At 48.8% G+C, this 19,350-nt stretch overlaps 3 protein-coding genes across 3 annotated transcripts; 2 read left to right on the top strand and 1 right to left on the bottom strand.

Moving 5' to 3' along the window:
* The first annotated feature begins 321 nt into the window (after positions 1-321).
* Positions 322-3,078, top strand: LOC121997395 (calmodulin-1-like). Its single transcript, XM_042551779.1, has 2 exons — positions 322-575; positions 2,553-3,078. Exons 1-2 carry the CDS (start codon positions 500-502, stop codon positions 2,924-2,926), a joined length of 450 nt encoding a protein of 149 aa, XP_042407713.1. The 5' UTR covers positions 322-499; the 3' UTR covers positions 2,927-3,078.
* A 667-nt stretch (positions 3,079-3,745) lies between these two features.
* On the top strand, positions 3,746-7,051 carry LOC121997394 (CO(2)-response secreted protease-like). The gene is made up of 11 exons (XM_042551778.1): positions 3,746-3,905; positions 4,075-4,169; positions 4,250-4,347; positions 4,425-4,577; positions 4,665-4,776; positions 4,845-5,355; positions 5,427-5,527; positions 5,603-5,845; positions 5,936-6,050; positions 6,144-6,357; positions 6,432-7,051. The coding sequence occupies exons 1-11, from the start codon at positions 3,756-3,758 to the stop codon at positions 6,980-6,982; spliced, it is 2,343 nt and encodes a 780-aa protein (XP_042407712.1). The 5' UTR covers positions 3,746-3,755; the 3' UTR covers positions 6,983-7,051.
* Positions 7,052-7,208: 157 nt separating this feature from the next.
* On the bottom strand, positions 7,209-7,883 carry LOC121995139 (calmodulin-binding protein 25-like). The gene has a single exon (XM_042548960.1). It carries the CDS (start codon positions 7,881-7,883, stop codon positions 7,209-7,211), a length of 675 nt encoding a protein of 224 aa, XP_042404894.1.
* Between the last annotated feature and the right edge of the window lie 11,467 nt (positions 7,884-19,350).

Raw genomic sequence — 19,350 nt, 5'->3', positions numbered from 1 at the left:
CGTCGATCATTTGACACCTCCCCGTGTCAAAGGCGGGATTGGACCAAGACCTTCTTCGCCCGATCGGGGCATGCTCGCTCGACCGGCCGATGCTATCTGCGTGTTGATTGCCTTGACTTTAACCTCCATCATGGTCGCTATCCTCCGCGGAGTGGGGCCTCTTCTTATCACCTCATCATGTATATTATTTTATTTTTTAAAAAAATATTCTTTTTATTTATTATTTATATCATAAATAAATTAGGCTTCGAGGTCGTAGCCATATATCTATATATAGTGCCAATAACTAACGGTTATATATTTATGGAATTAATCATTTAACTAGGACGTGTTGCCCTGCCCTGCCAAAGGAGCGGAGTCGACGGCAGAAAACGCTCTCGTCCCTTCGCTGCTCCATTTCATCGCCCTCTCGCCTTCGTCTTCTCTCCCTCTCTCTTCCACTCGCCTCTTCCTCTCTGCCTTTCCACCGCGTGATCAATCGAGCAAACCCGTAGGAGCCATGGCGGACAAGCTCACCGACAACCAGATCGCAGAGTTCAAGGAGGCATTCAGCTTGTTCGACAAGGACGGCGACGGTCTGATCCCCTAGACCCCATATACTTTCTCTTCGCTTAGATGCCTAGATCTGATTCGATATAGTGTTGGTCGACGAATTTCATTGCGTCTCTAACTTGTGAGGATTTCAGATATTTTGGTTGGTTGTGTACTCCACTAGCGAAAATTTGTTCTTCGAGAAATTTTTTTCGGAACTCGGAGATTAACCCTCAACATTCTTATTTGTTTCGCATTTGATTTTTCTATGTAAATTATATTTCTTTGAGATTTTAGTTCAGTCAACCTTCCTGGTTCATTCCTCTAATATCTTTCTAATGGGAACACCTGATTGGTTGAAAACAATACATTATAAAGATGAATAAAAAATGGAAATAGTTTTTTTTTTCATCTTCACTATAATTTGATCATTTTTGTCACTAGGATTATTGATCCATGCATATATATGCTTCAGTATTTCTCTTTTCTTCACATCTTATATGTTCATATGTGAAGATGCATGGAATCTGTGATCAATTTATTATTTAGTATTTTCAAGAATATAGTAAAAGAGTAATCTATTTGGCTAATAGCTTAAGCTTTCGGATAAATGACCATAAAATCAAACTTGATATGGTAACTTAACATAGTTTTTGAGAATTAGATCATGTTTGTGTCTTGCTAGTGTCAATAGTTTCATGAAAAGTGTAAGACTAATTAAGTCAATTCATGTTTTGGGCTTGAACTAGCCTAGTTGATAGGCCACATGAGTGATAGTGATAAGAACATCAAATATATAGAGTTTTCCATTTCCTAATAAATAGAAAGGTCAATAGTTTTAAGAAAAGCATACATCTAATTAAGTCGATTCATATGTAGGGCTTGGACTAGCCCAATCCCTCGCTTGTCTATGTGAGAGTGATATAAAGATCAAATGTACATAATTGCCCCATTTCCTAATAATTTAATAGAAATGGTCATTGATTAATTGGGAAATAGAAATGATGGGATTTAGGTGGAAAAGAAAAAAGAAGTTGGATATTAAATTCAAGGTAGATTCTGGCTAGTGAGGTGATTTGCATATCAGATTGATCTATGGGAGAGATACGTAGCACAACATTTTCACTCCTAGAGTGGCCTACATGTGAAGGAACTCGAAAGTGGCATTTAGAATTGTCCATGTAAGTGAAGATTTTTAATACATGGAAATAGCCAATCAATTTTGCAGTGTAGAAGATACATTTAATGATTGGGCAACATATCTCATCTTCTTTTCTGTGTTACATCTGTTTTGAAGGTAAATAGTTCATGTAGTGATAAGAAGGCGTCTTTACTTGTGCAATGATTGCAAGTGAATAACTGAATCTTGAGTGGTAACAATTGGCAAATATCTTGTTATGTAAACAACTAAGTTAATTATGATGGATACTCACACAAATATATGATCTAATCCCAATCAGACATAATTTGGATGTGGAATATGGGTCCGGCATATTCCTAGCTATAGCTTGTAATTAAGACTCTTTGTTTGCTGATATCTTGTTAATATATTACTGGCCCATTATTTCCTTTTCTGAGAAAAAAGAACCAGGATGGAGTTGAAACAGGCAATAAGTTGATAAAATTCTCAAGAATTTTGCTATTTTATTTGTCAGAAGACTCAGAACAAGAATTGTTTATTTTAACTTCTTGTCTTGTTTCTCATGGAGAAACACGTTTTATTCTAGCTTAATTGCAATGTTTTTGATGTTCCAGATAAAGCTGATAGTCACTAATCTGCTAATTTGTTTATGGTAAATTTAAGTATTATCTACTTACTATCAACTGAACACCTGGAGTATTCTTCTCAGAATAGTTAGTTTGTTTTAGTTGGAATTGGTAATGAAACATTATCATTAAATTCTGGTTTCATGAATCCAAATGCTTGCAAATGATATATTCAAATTCATCAAGACCTAAAAACATGATAGATTAGATTCTAATTATGTGATTCATTATTTGGAATTATGATTTTCAAACAGGTAGCATCACCACTAAGGAACTTGGGACCGTGATGCGTTCCTTGGGTCAGAACCCAACTGAGGCTGAATTGCAAGACATGATAAATGAGGTTGATGCAGACGGCAACGGTACGATTGATTTTCCAGAGTTTCTTAATTTGATGGCCCGCAAGATGAAGGATACAGATTCAGAGGAAGAGTTGAAGGAGGCTTTCCGTGTATTTGACAAGGACCAGAATGGTTTCATCTCAGCAGCTGAACTTCGTCATGTGATGACCAACCTGGGAGAAAAGCTTACCGACGAGGAGGTCGACGAAATGATTCGTGAAGCCGACGTTGACGGAGACGGTCAGATTAACTATGAGGAATTTGTTAAGGTCATGATGGCCAAGTGAGGAAATTTAGTTATAAAATGTATTCCCTAAGCAACCATTTTTTTTTTTTTTGAATTCTGTAGTTGTGAGACTATATATTCTTTTTCCTGCCTCTCGTCGATGGTTGTTCAACCAAACTGAACTTTTGTTTCTATAAAGCTGCCTTTACGCGCGCTTTGGTATTTATATTTGTGTCCATTTATATTATGCAGGATGGTTTTTTACACTGCACTTGCTTAGTTTTACCATGTGAAATGCGCAACTGTTTTGTTTGACCATGTGAAATTATTCTCTAGTTCATCTTATCAATAGCTTTGCACACAGCATTATATACATTCTTCATAAGGAAACCATTCCTTACTTCTGAGGGACTCCTGCCTTTCTTGTACAACACCTTAACCATTCACTAGCCTTTGTAGAAACACTGCTTCATGTACCACTTAATATAGTTTTTCGCTATACTTCGGATACCTAAACCAAGGAACAGATTTATCCTTCAGCAATGATTAGTGAGCTTATTTCAGTAATCTGGGTTTGGTCAATATTTTCACATGTTTGTGAAGCCAATGTAAGCGAAGAATCAGATCTAGACAGCCTTGAAAAGGACCACCAAGAATATATGCAACTTAGCTTCACTTTAGTCATGTGAGGCATTGATGAGTGTTCTTGACACTTGAGCTTTACATACTTGGCTCAAATTCTTGTTTTGATTCAGCTATGACTTTTTTTCAGGTTAACCATCCTCATCTATTACTGACCACAGGGAAATGCATAAGCAAAAGTTACCCAGTTTGACATAACATCCATCAACTGGAAGGTTTGAGTGGTGCACATGAAACAAATAGCATTGATGCAAGGCTCCAACAGGTTTCCTATAAATAGATCACCAGCTTCTTCCCTTGTGTCACCAAGTAGTCCTCTAATGGCGAATCATTTGCAGCTTCTCTTCCTTGTTCTCACTTCTCTTTTGGCTGGTGTTATTTCGAAGAAGGCCCCCGAAGTATGAAATTAGTTGTGGTTATTTTTCTAACCAACAAAATTAGATTACACTGAACGTAAACAAATAACAGCTTTGCTCCATGCTTTACAAATTGTTCTAAGCTTTGCGATGATTTTAATCATAATTTTCTGGTTTTGATGGATATTTGAATTTGTTTCCTATATATCAGCCTTATGTTGTTTACATGGGGGGAGTACTTGAAGGTGGTGACCAAGAAGCTTCACAAGCATCTCACTTGCAGATGTTATCCTCTGTTCTTCCAAGGTAATTGCAACACACACATCTTTTTCCGAACAATGTGTAACCAAGTATAACCGAAACTCTCGATCTCAATCTCATCGCAGTGCGGAGAAAGGAAGAGTGTCTCTTGTCCAAAGTTACCATCACGCATTCAAAGGATTCTCAGCCATGCTTACTGAAGAAGAAGCTGCTTTACTATCTGGTTTGCTTCAGTAGAACTCAATTGTGCCTATTTTAGCAATGCTTTACTGACTAATTCAAGTGCATTCCTTCAACCAGACAACAAAGAGGTGGTGTCGGTTTTCCGAGACCGGACTCTTCAACTCCACACCACGCGCTCTTGGGACTTCTTGGAGGCAGAATCCGGCGTTGGAGCAGAGAGGCTCCAACACAAAGCTTCAAATGATGTGATAATCGGCATCATCGATACTGGTACTTCACACTGATCTGTGTAGCATCTCTTTCAAATTGCTACTGAATTCTAAAATCTTCTAAGAAAGAGCTCTCTTTTCATGGAAGGAATATGGCCGGAATCACCCAGCTTCAGTGACGCTGGGATGGGGGAGATCCCTTCGAGGTGGAAAGGCACCTGCATGGAAGCAACTGACTTCAAAAGATCAGACTGCAACAGGTACTCAATGAAGATCTTTGTTAGCTATCGATCATTCGAAGACTAATAATTTGATCTCCTTCGTGAAGGAAGCTGATAGGTGCAAGATACTACTCCGGCCAAGCTCACACAGGAGCTCACTCAGCGAGGGATTCCGTTGGCCACGGAACGCACACAGCCTCCACCGCCGCCGGCTCGGTGGTGCTGAACGCTAACTACTACGGCCTTGCTCAGGGAGTAGCCAAAGGAGGTTCTCCCTCGAGCAGGCTCGCCGTCTACAGGGCGTGCTCGCTGGGCGGATGCGCTAGCTCCGCCGTGCTGAAGGCGATCGACGACGCAGTCCATGACGGCGTCGACGTAATCTCGATATCGATAGGGATGAGCTCCGCGTTCCAGACGGATTTCCTCAGCGACCCCATCGCCATCGGCGCGTTCCATGCCAATCAAAGGGGCGTGCTGGTCGTCTGCTCCGCCGGAAATGACGGACCGGATCCATACACAGTGGTCAATTCAGCGCCCTGGATCTTCACGGTGGGAGCTTCCAGCATCGACAGGACTTTCCAGTCGACGATACTTCTTGGAGATGGAAGCACGCTTAAGGTAAGAACAAACTAAGCTCGACACAGACAATCTAGAGAGTATATCACGAGACGGATTACTGATGTTCTCAGGGATCTGCCATCAATTTCTCGAATCATACTCGTTCAGAATCATATTCGCTAATGTTTGCCGGAGATGCAGCAGCAGAGTATACTCCCGTATCAGAAGCAAGGTACGCACCTTTTTGAATCGGGTTTAATACTGAATGCAAAGCCTTTACCTGTGTGTGTACGAATTTGGTACGTAGCAATTGCTATCCTGGATCGATCGATGAGCGAAAAGCCTCTGGCAAAATTCTAGTGTGCGTCGACACTGATCCAACCCTAACGAGACGAGTAAAGAAGTCGGTCGCTGAAGGAGCTGGGGCTAAAGGTCTGATCTTGATCGATGAAGAAGAGAAAGGGGTGCCTTTTGATTCCGGCAGCTTTCCATTCGCAGAGGTAGGGAGCGATGTTGGACTCCAGATTCTGAAGTACTTGAACTCGACCAAGTAAGAAGTTTTCTAGATCGAAGAAATACTTTCTGCAATAAACTGACTGGTATTGTCGAAGCTCACCCTGGCTTCTCATGGCGAATGCAGAAAGCCTTCTGCTGTGATTCTGGCATCGGAGGAAGCCAAGGAGATCAGACCTGCGCCAGTCGTGGCGTATTTCTCTTCGAGGGGTCCTGGAGGACTCACAGAAGCCATTCTTAAGGTTCAAGAATCTCCTTCTCTTTTGATTCAAATCGATCGATCAATAGCGATCTTCATCTTTTTTATTCCTTTTTTCCTTTCTCTTTCGGAACAGCCTGATGTAATGGCTCCAGGCGTCAGCATTGTCGCAGCGTCGATCCCGATATCCGATACAGGAACAATTCCGACAGGGCGAGAACCATCGAAATTCGCCATCAAATCAGGAACCTCGATGGCCTGCCCTCATGTCGCCGGAGCGGGTGCCTTCGTAAAATCAGCTCATCCGAGATGGTCTCCTTCAGCGATAAGATCAGCGCTGATGACGACTGGTAAACCTAATCATCATCTACTGTTTTCTGCCCCCTTTTTCAATCGCAAATTCATTCGAGTTCTTCTACATCAGCCACGGTCACCAACAATCTCGGGCGGCCACTGACGAATCACAAACTAGCCAGCGCAAGCTTCCATGACATGGGAGCAGGAGAAATGAGTCCCCTCAGAGCCCTCAGTCCAGGCTTAGTCTTCGACACCGCCATAGACGATTACCTCCTCTTCCTCTGCCGCTACGGCTACAAGGATCAAGCCGTAAGATCAATCTCAGGGAGGAGCAACTTCAGCTGTCCCTATAACGCCGCCGCCTCTCCGGACCTCATCTCCGACATCAACTACCCTTCCATCTCCATCGCCAAGCTAGAGAGAAAGCAGACGGTGAGCCGGACGGTTACCAATGTGGGGCCCCCGAACGCAACCTACACTGCCGCTGTGGACGCCCCAGCTGGCGTCACGGTCCAGGTCTCGCCTGCGAGGTTGTCCTTCTCGAGGAGGGGCGCAAAGGCTTCATATGCGGTCGCTTTCGAGGCCCGGGGAGCGAGCAAGGGTTATGGATATGGCTCCATAACATGGTCGGATGGGGCCCACGCAGTTCATACTGTTTTTGCAGTGAACTGTGTGTGATTATTATACGCAACCGTGTTTTTATTCTTTTGTTTTCCGATTATTATTAAAGTCACAGTTTGCTCTTTACTAGACTTGCAGTGAACTGCTGTTTCATACCACTGGATGGTAGTAGAATGGACGACTCAATATTCATCTAATATTTATTATTATTATTTTTCAAAAAAGAAAAAGAAAAAACAAAGAACGATCTCAGCCATCGATTCTTCGGCCCCATGGACACGCGTCATAAGACGCCCCACGAATCAAGGGTCGGGAACGCCGTGACGAGGAAGTCGAGATCGAAGGCGGGCATCTCCGCCGGCGTCGGTGGTGGGCACCCGAAGAAGCCGCTGCCGCCGCCTTCCCTTGCGATTTCCACCGAGCTCTTTCCTAGTAGAATCGCCGACGTGTCGAGCGTCGGAAGGCAGATCTGTTGCAGGGCCGCCGCAGCGGGCCGCACAGGCTCCGGCTCCACCGCCGACTCCGAAGGCTCCCAGTCTCCCCGGATTCCTGTCACCCGCTGCACCATCTCCCGGAAGTTCTCCAGATCCACCTTGATGTAGGTCGTGTCCGCCCGCTTCCCCGTGCGCGTCTTCCGCTTGGAGACCCTCCCGGCCGCCGAGGGTCCGAGGGCGGCGCCGCGGCGAAGAGACGCGTCTCCCGCTGAAGCATCCGAGGGAGTCGGCGAGGAGGGGATCACACGATACGGCATCGGAGCTGAGGAGATGGTATCGGTGGCGTAGAGTGAGGAGGCGGAGGAAGAGGAGGAGGTGGTGCTGGTAGTGGTGGTGGTGGTGTCGGAGAGGGACATCTGGAGCGCTCTGGTGAGGGCGGCGTTCTCGCGGGCGGAGACCTCGCTGATCCAGGCCGAGTCCGGGCGGCGCGCCCACAGATCGAGCACCGAGCAGTTCTCTGCCATGCGGATCGCGGAAGGCTGCTCTCGTTGGAAGTAGCGAGATTGGGAGTGGATGGGAAGCAAATGGTCGTGATGAAGGTTTTAAAAGCAACTGGTGACGGGCGAAGCCGCGTTCATCGTCATCGTCGTCATCATTAATTATTTTATTTTATTTTTTTAAAAACTCAAATATACAATATTAATATTACATGAATTAAGTAATAAAAAATTATTCTATGTATTTTTTTAAAATTTATGTAACTTATCAAATTAGTTTATTGGAGAAAATTTAAATTTATGCAAAATTAGGTAAGACGGATTCTAAGTTACTTCTCTGATTTATGGTGTTAATTATAGGGAAAAATTCATATTAGAGCGTAATTTGGTAAGAATAGCAGACCTTTATTATTTTATTTTTTTTGATAAAAAGCTATTTATTTACTGATTAATTTTGAGAATCTGAAAAAGCAAAAATAGTCCAAACGCGTCGTTGATGGGACCTGTCGAAGAAGGTGAGGTCTATCAAAGAGACGTTCCGGAAGCTTCATACGGTGTGCCATCGCGACACGTCACTGACTCGATCGCTCGTCAATCGGAGGGTTACTTGGTGTTTGGACGGAGAGAAATAGGACACAAAATTTGAGATATTTACGTGTTGGACCGGCTCCTTCAGTCGTTGGAAAGGAATATCAAATCAAATGGAATCAACGTTACGATTGATGCGATGACGTCAATGCAGGGTGGATGTCGGCAACGCCGGTGACGTCATCCGCGGGATCGGCGACTACGGGTACGAAACACCAAAACGTGGAACACGGCAACGGGCGACTTTTTAAAAAAAAAATAATTCGAGTCCTAATGTGATTTAAATAAATAAATTAAACTCGAATAGATGAATCTTCATGTACATGAATTAGGGGATACATGTAACTGTGGATGGATTAATCATTATTTTAAAAGTTAATAATTATTTATGATTTATTTTTTTTATTGGTCCTTAAATAAATTGATGGGACATTAGGATGAATATATATTCATTTTTTATCATCAGTAAATATATAAATTTTATAATTCATGTATTTAAATAGAATAAATATATGATTTTAATTAATAAATTGCACGTTAAAATTTTAAAATAAATAGTTGTCAAATTGTTTGATCCTGATCGAATCAGAAGTCAAAGGACGCTAGGGACGTGGTACTCCCTGCTGGATCCTCGAGTGCTCCGGCGAACCTGCAACAAAACCGAGCCGGGAGGGGTGTCCCGGTGACGGCCCTCCGACGCTCAAGTCAGGCGAGGAATAACAAAGAGGTGGCTTCAGAGATTCAAAATCAGCGTACCTCCGGTGAAGAAATGGAGGCCTTATATAGACCTCTCGAAGGAGCCTGGGCGCGTCAATCAAAGCAATCACCTGCTTTCGACCATGCCCAGGTATGAGTTTGTCAGAAGGGCATCCATAAGGCCATACCGCTACTGTATCAACCTCTCCATGATGTGACGGCGAGATCCTCCATCGTGCAATCTTGTGTACGGCATAATCATCAGACATGCCTTTGTTGACATCCCATATCCCGAGCCGAACGAATAGGCCGCTCGGCTAATCTTTGTATCCTCGCCCTTATCCTGGCCGAGCGGACCACCCGCTCGGCCCTTCGGTCCCAGCCGGGCAGACACCCGCTCGGTCATTCAGTCTTCCCGCCTTGGCGTCGGAAACCCAAGCCCATGGCTGGGTTATCTTTGGCTTCGCTCGGACCTGCTCAACTGCTCGGCGCGGCCATTACCCGCTTAGTCAGCCCTCCATTCGTCCTCAGGCTGGGACCCTTCAGGAAGTGGGTCCCCCATTCTTACCGCCGGATCACTTGTCTTCCCTTCAAGTCTAGTCGAAGGAGGTAGTGAGTCCGACTGACTGGACTATGTGTCCGAGCGGGCGGTCGTCGCCTTACCGTCGCTTATAATATCCCTTGAGTCGTTCGGCCTTTATGCCAAATTTAGCCGCTCGACTCTTCGTTTTGGATGTCTTGGCGCTCAACGTGGATGTTTGCTTGTCTAAATCTTCTCGAAAATCATGCAAATCCTTTTCATTAAGTCGCAGCATGCGCGGTATGGGCGCATTAATTGCGCCTGGTGACAGGACGCCACGTGGCTCTTCTCGCGTGGCGGTGATGATTCGTACGATGGGACGCCGATTATTTTGAAATGGACGGTTAGATGATGACCTCGTCTCTCGTGACCTGCATCCGACGGACGAGGCCGACCATCCTCGTTCGCATAAAGCCTTCGTCTTCGCCTTTACGCTGCATTCTCTGTTTCATTTCGCGTCCTCCGTCGAAGGTGCCCGCGGCTGCCTCATTCCGGCTGTCCTAGTTCTTGTCTCTTGGTGGTTTTCGGCTTTCTGGTGATCCTCTCCGTTCATCTTCCCTCAGTAAGCTTCTCTCTTCCTTTCGTTCGGCCTTTCCCTATCGCGTGGGACTCCTTTCGTTCCCTTGCTTGCGAACTCTTATCTGTCCTCCGTTTCCGAGTTTCTTTCGGCTTCCTTCTTTCTTTTTCTTGGTACTTTAGTCATGACAAGCACTTCCGTACCCACTGTTGATGTTCATGGTCCTTGGTATATGACCATGGAGAGTCGGTTTGATGAAGAGGGCGCTCGGCGTCTTGTTCGGACGTACGGGATCCCGGACGACCATGAAATAGTTGTAGCCGACCCGACCGACCGGCCCCATAACCCGCCGATCGGTACCATTTGTTTTTTTCTGGACCAATTCCAGGGCGGCCTTAGATTTCCCACCCATCCTTTTGTTTTGGAAGTTTGTAATTATTTTCGCATCCCGCTCGACCAACTTGTGCCGAATTCCTTCAGGCTGCTGAGCGGGGTGGTCGTCCTCTTTAGGCTGCACAATATCCCACTCGACCCCCAAATATTCCACTACTTCTTCTACCCCAAACAATCCGAGTTGGGTACTTTTATTTTCCAAAGTAGAATAGGCTTCAAATTTTTTGAGAATATGCCGACCTCCAACAAGCACTGGAAGGAGTTCTTCTTCTATATACGACTTCCCGAGCGGCTAGCATTCAGAACCAAATGGCAGACCGCTGTGCCGACCCAGCCGGAGCTCGGCAAATTCAGAAGCAATCCAGCCTACCTTCATGCGGCAAACTGGTTGTCCGGTCAGCGGTACAAAATCGACCAGTTGCTTCTCAAGGGGGCGTTGTACATTTTTGGATTATCTCCCGTTCGGGCCAATCTCCCCTGCCGCATGAGTAAGGACTCTTTACTCCCTTCTCCTTTTTTATCTAACTGATTTTAATTTTTTCCACTGCAGCTGAAGTCATGTGGCGCTCCAAGACTACCGATATTGAAGGCCGTGGAAATTGAGGCGGCTACTAAAAAGAACTCGCCGAGCGGGTCTCATCCCTAGCCGCGGCAGATCAGGAGAGGGAGGGGCGCAGTCCACAAGCAGAAGTTGCCTCGTCCGCTTCAGCGGAGGTTGAGGCGGATCCTGTTTCTCCGAGCTAGGAGTCCCCAGGCCGGGGATTCATCACTGGAAGTTCGGCGGAAGCGTCGAAGAGGCTTCAGCCTTCCGCCAAGAGGGTGATCCACAGGCGTTGATCGAGATCGCTTCTCCAGATCGCACGCGCAGATCGGGACCCCATGGCCTCGCCCACCGCACTCCGGCTCTCCTCCACGGACTCGTCGCCGGATGAAAAACTTCAACCATAGGGAGTCCTCGGGACAGGTGATGCCGGCTGGCCACCCGACCATCAAGACTACCTTCGATTCCCATCGGAGGAATATTTATTGTCTGCCGATCAGCCATCGAGCCCGTTCACGAAATAACCTTGACGGGTCCGCTCGCAAACTTTTCGAGGGCCCAGATTGGGTAGCCCTCATGGCGCCTCGGCGATAATCATATCGACAAGCCACTCGAGATAGGTTCGTTTTCTTCCATGCCATACTCTTTCTGATTTTGTTATTTCTCTTACAGCATTGGGCGGAGCAAATCGCCACTAGCCATCGGCTGGCCGAGCTGGAGGACCTCATGGAAAAACTCCAAGTCTCGGGGGGTCCATCGGCCGAGCGGGAGAAACAAGCCCGTGAGGCCGAACAGAAGAAGGCCGCCGACCTGGCTACGGAGGTGGCTCGACTTGAAGGCCTGGTGAAGAAGCGCGACGAAGACATGAAGCGCGCCAGCAGCCGGAAGAAGCGGGCGATCGCTGATATGGACAAAATGAAAGTTGAAGTCCGAGCCCTAGATCAGCGATCTAAAGAGCTGGAAGCCCAACTAACTGTCGAACGGGATGAGCGCTCAGCTGAACGAACGAAAGCGGAGGTGGATCAGAAAGTCCTCCACGATTCACTGATTGCCTCCCGGGCGGCGTTTAGAAACTACAAGGAAGGGGAGCCGAGTCGTCTGGCTGCTGCACGTCAAGATTACCTCCGCTCGGAGAGGTTTGGCACGAAATTTGGCGGCAGCGTCTCTTCGACCTTTGCCGAGGCCGTTAAGGTCACTGTGGCCTACTTGAAGAAGGGTGGCCACCTTCCTGCGGGAATGCACATTCCCGCCTCCGATCTGGCGGCCATGATAGACGACATTCCGGACGGCTTCTTCAACTTCGAAGACCCTGAGTGAGGAGTGTTTCTTGTCTGTACCTTGTTATTATGTCTTTGCTTGTGTCTTCCTATCCATAATATTCTTCTGTTTGCTTAACGTTTATGCTTAGAGTTAGTCATGCTCTTAAGCGTTCTCCGTCACGCGGCAGGTCAGCTTAACAAAATCCGAGCGGGAGGGCCTACTCGCTTTACACATATCTAACCAGTGTGAACTCAACAAACGCCAAGTATCGAAGGACCAACGCCCGAGCGGGCCTAAATGTTTTAATACTTGTGGTTTCCGCGGTTTCTTATTCTCTGATATTCGTTCGTCCGACCGGGGTATTTATAGTCGCCGGACCGACTCTCGATTTTTAACGACGGAGCTCGTCGGTCTTCTATGCGGGGATTTATAGACGCCGGCTCGTCTCTACGGTTTAACACCTGGGCTAGACGATCTTCGGCGCGGATATTTATAGCCGGTCGGCGCGGCTCTCGATCTTTAACGACGGAGCTCGTCGGCGCGGATATTTATAGCCGGTCGGCGCGGCTCTCGATCTTTAACGACGGAGCTCGTCGGCGCGGATATTTATAGCCGGTCGGCGCGGCTCTCGATCTTTAACGACGGAGCTCGTCGGCGCGGATATTTATAGCCGGTCAGCGCGGCTCTCGATCTTTAACGACGGAGCTCGTCTGCGTGGATATTTATAGCCGGTCGGCGCGGCTCTCGATCTTTAACGACGGAGCTCGTCGGCGCGGATATTTATAGCCGGTCGGCGCGGCTCTCGATCTTTAACGACGGAGCTCATCGCGGATATTTATAGCCGGTCGGCTCGTCTCTCGATCTTTAACGTCGGAGCTCGACGGCGCGGATATTTATAGCCGGTCGGCGCGACTCTAGCTCTTTAACGACGGAGCTCGTCGGCGCGGATATTTATAGTCGGTCGGCGCGACTCTCGATCTTTAACGACGGAGCTCGTCGGCGCGGATATTTATAGCCGGTCGGCGCGGCTCTCGATCTTTAACGACGGAGCTCGTCGGCGGGGATATTTATAGCCGGTCGGCGCGGCTCTCGATCTTTAACGACGGAGCTCGTCGGCGCGGATATTTATAGCCGGTCGGCGCGGCTCTCGATCTTTAACGACGGAGCTCGTCGCGGATATTTATAGCCGGTCGGCGCGGCTCTCGATCTTTAGCGACGGAGCTCGTCGGCGTGGATATTTATAGCCGGTCGGCGCGACTCTCGATCTTTAACGACGGAGCTCGTCGGCGCGGATATTTATAGCCGGTCGGCGCGGATATTTATAGCCGGTCGGCGCGGCTCTCGATCTTTAACGACGGAACTCGTCGGCGCGGATATTTATAGCCGGTCGGCGCGGCTCTCGATCTTTAACGACGGAGCTCGTCGGCGCGGATATTTATAGCCGGTCGGCGCGGCTCGTCTCCCGGTTTCCCGGCCGGAGGGTTTATAGACGCCGGACCGTCTCCCGGTTTCCCGGCCGGAGGGTTTATAGACGCCGGACCGTCTCCCGGTTTCCCGGCTGGAGGGTTTATAGACGTCGGACCGTCTCCCGATCTTTAACTAAGCTTGCATATATAAACCTCCCGGCCGAGAGGCTCGGGGGCCTTCGGATAACCAGCCGTTCGGCTATGAACACAGAATGCCTTGGGAATAATTTGTTTCCTACGACAAAAGGAGTACAGCTATTTTGAATTTACACAAAATAGAGCAACAGCGCACCTCTCACCCAGCTCTATATGGCTGAAGGTGATTTGCACTCCAGGGCCGGTCCAGCATCCGACCTTCCGCATCCTTGAGGTAATAAGCGCCCGAACAGAGCTTCTCGACCACTTCAAAGGGTCCTGCCCAGGGAGCTTCCAACTTGCCGACATCTCCGACCGGCTTAACTTTCTTCCAAACTAGGTCGCCTACTTGGAAGGCTCTGGGGATCACGCGCCGGTTGTAGTTCTGTTTCATACGTTGCCGGTACGCCATCAGCCGTACGGACGCTTTAGCTCTTTCCTTTTCGACCAAGTCTAGCTCCATGCTCCTCCGTTCGGCGTTATCTTCATCGTAGTTTTGCACCCGAACGGACTCCACCCCAACTTCAATCGGGATGACTGCTTCGCCTCCATATACCAAGTGAAATGGAGTGACGCCCGTTCCCTCTTTTGGTGTCGTGCGGAGAGCCCATAGGACGCCCGGCAGCTCGTCTACCCAGCTGCCTCCTTCATGGTCGAGCCGAGTCCGTAAAATTCTGAGAATCTCTCGGTTGGTTACCTCGGCTTGACCATTACTCTGGGGGTATGCCACCGATGTGAAGTGCTGCTCGATGCCATAACTTTCGCACCATTCCCCGAGCAACTTCCCCGTGAATTGACGTCCGTTGTCGGAGACGAGTCGTCTTGGGATGCCAAAGCGGCAGATGATATTTTGCCATATGAACTTTTTAACCATCTGCTCGGATATTTTTGCAAGAGGCTCAGCTTCTACCCATTTTGAGAAGTAGTCGACCGCCACCAATAAGAACTTCCGCTGCCCTGTAGCCATGGGGAAGGGTCCCACGATGTCCATCCCCCATTGGTCGAATGGGCAGGCCACAGTTAATGCTTTCATCTCATCTGCCGGTCGGTGGGACATGTTGTGATACTTCTGACAGGATAGACAATTTGCCACGGTCCGGGCAACATCCATTTGAAGTGTTGGCCAAAAATACCCGGCTAGCAAAATCTTCCTGGTTAATGACCGTCCGCCCGGATGTCCATCGCACGAACCTTGGTGCACTTCTCGAAGGATGTACTCGGCATCTTCCCAGCTGACGCATTTTAGGAGCGGACGGGAGAAGGCCTTCTTGTAGAGTTGATCTCCTACGAGGGTGAACCGACTAGCCCTTCTCTTTAGTAAGTGAGCTTCTTCCCGGTCGGATGGGGTAGCTCCCGAGCGCAAAAACTCTACAATAGTTGTCCTCCAGTCGCTCGGGTATGTGATGCCCTCCATCCGATCGACATGTGCTACTAAAGATACTTGCTCGATAGGCTTCTGAGAGCCGACCGGGGATAACGCGCTTGCCAGCTTGGCCAATTCATCCGCCACTTGATTCTTCGCCCGGGGGATCTTCTGAATAATCACCTCCCTAAAGTTGAGCTTAAGTTTTTCAATAGCCTCCACGTAAAGTTTGAGCCTTGTACTATTTATCTCGAAAATCCCTGAGATTTGCTGAGCAGCCAACTGGGAATCTGAATAGAGGATGACCCGGACGGCTCCAACGTGCCGAGCGGCCTGCAATCCAGCAATAAGGGCTTCATATTCTGCTTCATTGTTGGTCGCTCGGTAATCTAGCCGGACGGAGAGCTGCATCCGCTCTCCTTGTGGGGACAGCAAAACTATGCCAATTCCGCTCCCGTGTCTAGTGGACGATCCATCCACGAACACTTTCCACACAGCTTCAGGTTCCGGGTCCTGCACCTCTGTCACGAAATCGGCTAAGGCTTGTGCTTTGATAGCCGAACGGGGTTGATATTGGATATCAAATTCGCTTAGCTCGGTTGTCCATTTGATGAGCCGTCCAGAAGCTTCTGGATTTAAAAGCACTTGTCCCAATGGGCTATTGGTCTTGACGATAATCGTGTGCGCCAGGAAATAAGGACGAAGCCTCCGAGCGGCAAGGATCAAAGCAAAGGCCAACTTCTCGAGTCCGGTGTAGCGGGTTTCAACATCCTTCAAGATATGACTAAGGAAATATACAGGTTGCTCCTCACCTCCCGACCGGACTAACGCCGATCCCACAGCATACTCGGTTGAGGATAAATAAATGTGCAACGGCTCGCCGACAGTTGGCTTGGCCAGCACAGGTAGGGAATTTAAGTACGTCTTCAGTTCTTCAAAGGCCCGATCGCAGTCTTCATTCCATTGGAACTTTGTAGCTTTGCGGAGGATTTTGAAGAACGGAAGGCTCCGGTCGGCAGTCCTGGAGATGAAGCATGATAGCGCTGTAATCCGACCGGTCAGCCTCTGTACTTCCCTCATGTTTCTGGGCGGTGGCATGTCCTGAAGAGCCTTCACCTTGCTAGGATTAGCTTCAATACCCCGTTCAGTCACAATATAGCCCAAGAAACGTCCTCCTTTGGCGCCGAACAAACACTTATGAGGATTTAGCTTGACCCCATATTTTCTGAGTGTATGGAAGGTTTCTTCCATATCTTTGCATAAAGTGGCGGCTCGGAAGGATTTGATGAGGATGTCATCTACATAGACCTCCAGGTTGTGTCCGATTTGCTCGCGGAAGACCCTATTCATCAATCTTTGATATGTTGCTCCGGCATTCTTCAGTCCGAACGGCATCACCGTATAGCAATACGTCCCATCCGGTGTAACGAAGCTAACTTTTTCCTGATCTTCCGGGGCGAGCGGCACTTGATGATAGCCTTGGTAGGCGTCCAGCATACATATAAGCTCGCATCCGACTGTAGAATCTACGAGCTGGTCGATTCGGGGCAGAGGGTAGAAATCCTTCGGGCAGGCTTTGTTCAGATCTCTGAAGTCGATGCATACCCTCCATTTGTTGCCCGGCTTGGAGACGAGCACCACATTGGCTAACCAGCTTGGGAATTGAACCTCCCGTATGTGGCCGGCCTCTAAGAGCCTTTCTACTTCCGCTCGAATGATAATATTCTGCTCGGCGCTGAAATCTCTTCTCCTTTGTTTTACTGGCCGAGCGTCCGGCCGGACGTGAAGCTTATGTTGGGCTATGCTGGGGGAGACACCGGGCAGCTCATGCGTCGACCAGGCGAAGACGTCATGATTCATCTGGAGGCATTTGACCACTTCTTCTTTCTGTTCGTCCTCCAGGTCGGCGGCAATAAAGGTTGTAGCCTCCGATCGGCTCGGATGGATCTGAACCTCCTCCTTTTCATCATAAATTAAAGCAGGAGGTTTCTCGGTTATGGCGTGTACCTCGATCCGCGGAGCCTTTCGCGCTGCGCTGGATTCGGCTCGGACCATTTCCACATAGCATTTCCGAGCGGCTAACTGATCTCCTCGTACTTCACCGATTTTGTCCTCGACCGGAAATTTGATCTTCTGGTAGAACGTTGACATAACAGCTCGGAATTCGCTTAACGCCGGTCGCCCCAATATCACGTTGTAGGATGAAGGGGAGTCGACCACCACAAAGTTTGTTGTCCTCGTTCTCCGAAGCGGTTCTTCCCCTAAGGAGATAGCCAGTCTTACCTGTCCAACCGGCAGAACCTCATTACCCGTAAACCCGTAGAGGGGGGTTGTCATGGGCAGCAGCTCGGCTTGATCGATTTGTAGTTGATCAAAGGCCTTCCTGAAGATGATGTTGACCGAGCTGCCAGTGTCAATGAAGATACGGTGGATGGTGTAGTTGGCTATCACCGCTTTGATGATAAGGCATCATCATGCGGCACCTCAACTCCCTCCAGATCCTTGGGCCCGAAACTGATCTCGGGTCCGCTCGCCTTTTCTTGGCTGCAACCCACCTCATGGATTCTGAGCTGCCGAGCGCTTGCTTTTCTCGCCCTATGTGAATCTCCTCCGGTCGGCCCACCCGCAATAATATTGATTTCTCCCCGGGAGGTGTTGTTTCTATTCTCCTCTTCCCGAGCGGACTGCCTAGGTCGCTCATTGGACCTTCGAGAGCGATCTTCATGCCTTGGAGGGAAACGCTGTTCGGGAGATCTCCTATATGTTCGCCGGCCGGACTCTTGATGCCGCTGCCGGCGGTCGGGTGAAGGCGATCGACGTGGGCCACCCCGTCGTACGGGATGGGTGATTGAAGGCAAGCCCCGACAGTCGCGGGTGTTGTGGGAGTCAGTATTATGGAAAGAGCAAAACATTGGGGTCCATACCCTCTTTTTCTTCATCCTTGGCCGCTCGGCCGCTACCTCTTGGACCACCGGGGACTTCGCATGATGTGCCCGGGATGCCTCAACTCTTGGTCTTCTTGGTGGCTGATGGGCAGCGGGCTGCTTTCGTTCGGCTTGGGCCGGTCGTTCAGCATGAGTTCCCTTCCGTCGGGCAGCCTCCGCCTCTTCCACATTTATATACTCATTCGCCCGGTGTAGCATGTGGTCGTAGTCTCTGGGCGGTTTGTGAATGAGCGTGCGGAAGAAATCCCCTTCCGCGAGGCCTTGCGTGAATGCGTTTACCATCGTCTCCGAGGTGGCTGTGGGGATGTCCATCGCTATTTGATTAAACCGCTGTATATACGCCCGGAGAGATTCTCTTGGTTCTTGTTTGATGGTGAACAGGCTGACGCTTGTCCTTTGATAACGTCGGCTGCTCGCAAAGTGATGAAGGAATGCCGTTCGGAACTCCTGGAAGCTAGTGATAGAGCCGTCCGGCAGCCTCCGAAACCACCTATGTGCAGATTCCGATAGAGTGGTGAGAAATACCCGGCACTTTACGCCATCAGAGTACTGATGCAAGGTGGCGACGCTGTCGAACTTCCCCAAATGATCGTCGGGGTCGGTCGTTCCATTGTAAGCTCCGATCGGCGGTGGTGTATAGTATTTTGGTAACGGATCCCGATGTATGGCTTCAGAGAATTGTCGGTGAACCTGCTCGGGTGGTGCGTCCGCTTGGGGAGCTTTGCCCTTCCTATGATCCCGAATGGGAGGCTCATCGGATGAAGATCCTTGCTCCCCGTGGGCGGGCGCGATATCTGGGGGAGTACGGAAGAGAGCCCGAGGGAACCCTCCTGTTGAAACATATTCCGGGCGGTCTGCCTGCGCCGCCCGGCCTGCTGAAGCCGAGGTTGTTTGCTGTTGCGCTCGCTCAGCTTGTGCTTTCTCCTTTTGCTGCGCCACTATCTTGGCTGCCCTCGCCTCGACTATAACGTCCAACTCTTCTTGTGAGAGTGCCACGGTATGTAGTCTTC

The sequence above is a fragment of the Zingiber officinale genome, chromosome 6A (genome assembly GCF_018446385.1).
Source record: "Zingiber officinale cultivar Zhangliang chromosome 6A, Zo_v1.1, whole genome shotgun sequence".
NCBI lineage: Eukaryota > Viridiplantae > Streptophyta > Magnoliopsida > Zingiberales > Zingiberaceae > Zingiber > Zingiber officinale.
This window is presented reverse-complemented; position numbering and strand designations above follow the sequence as displayed.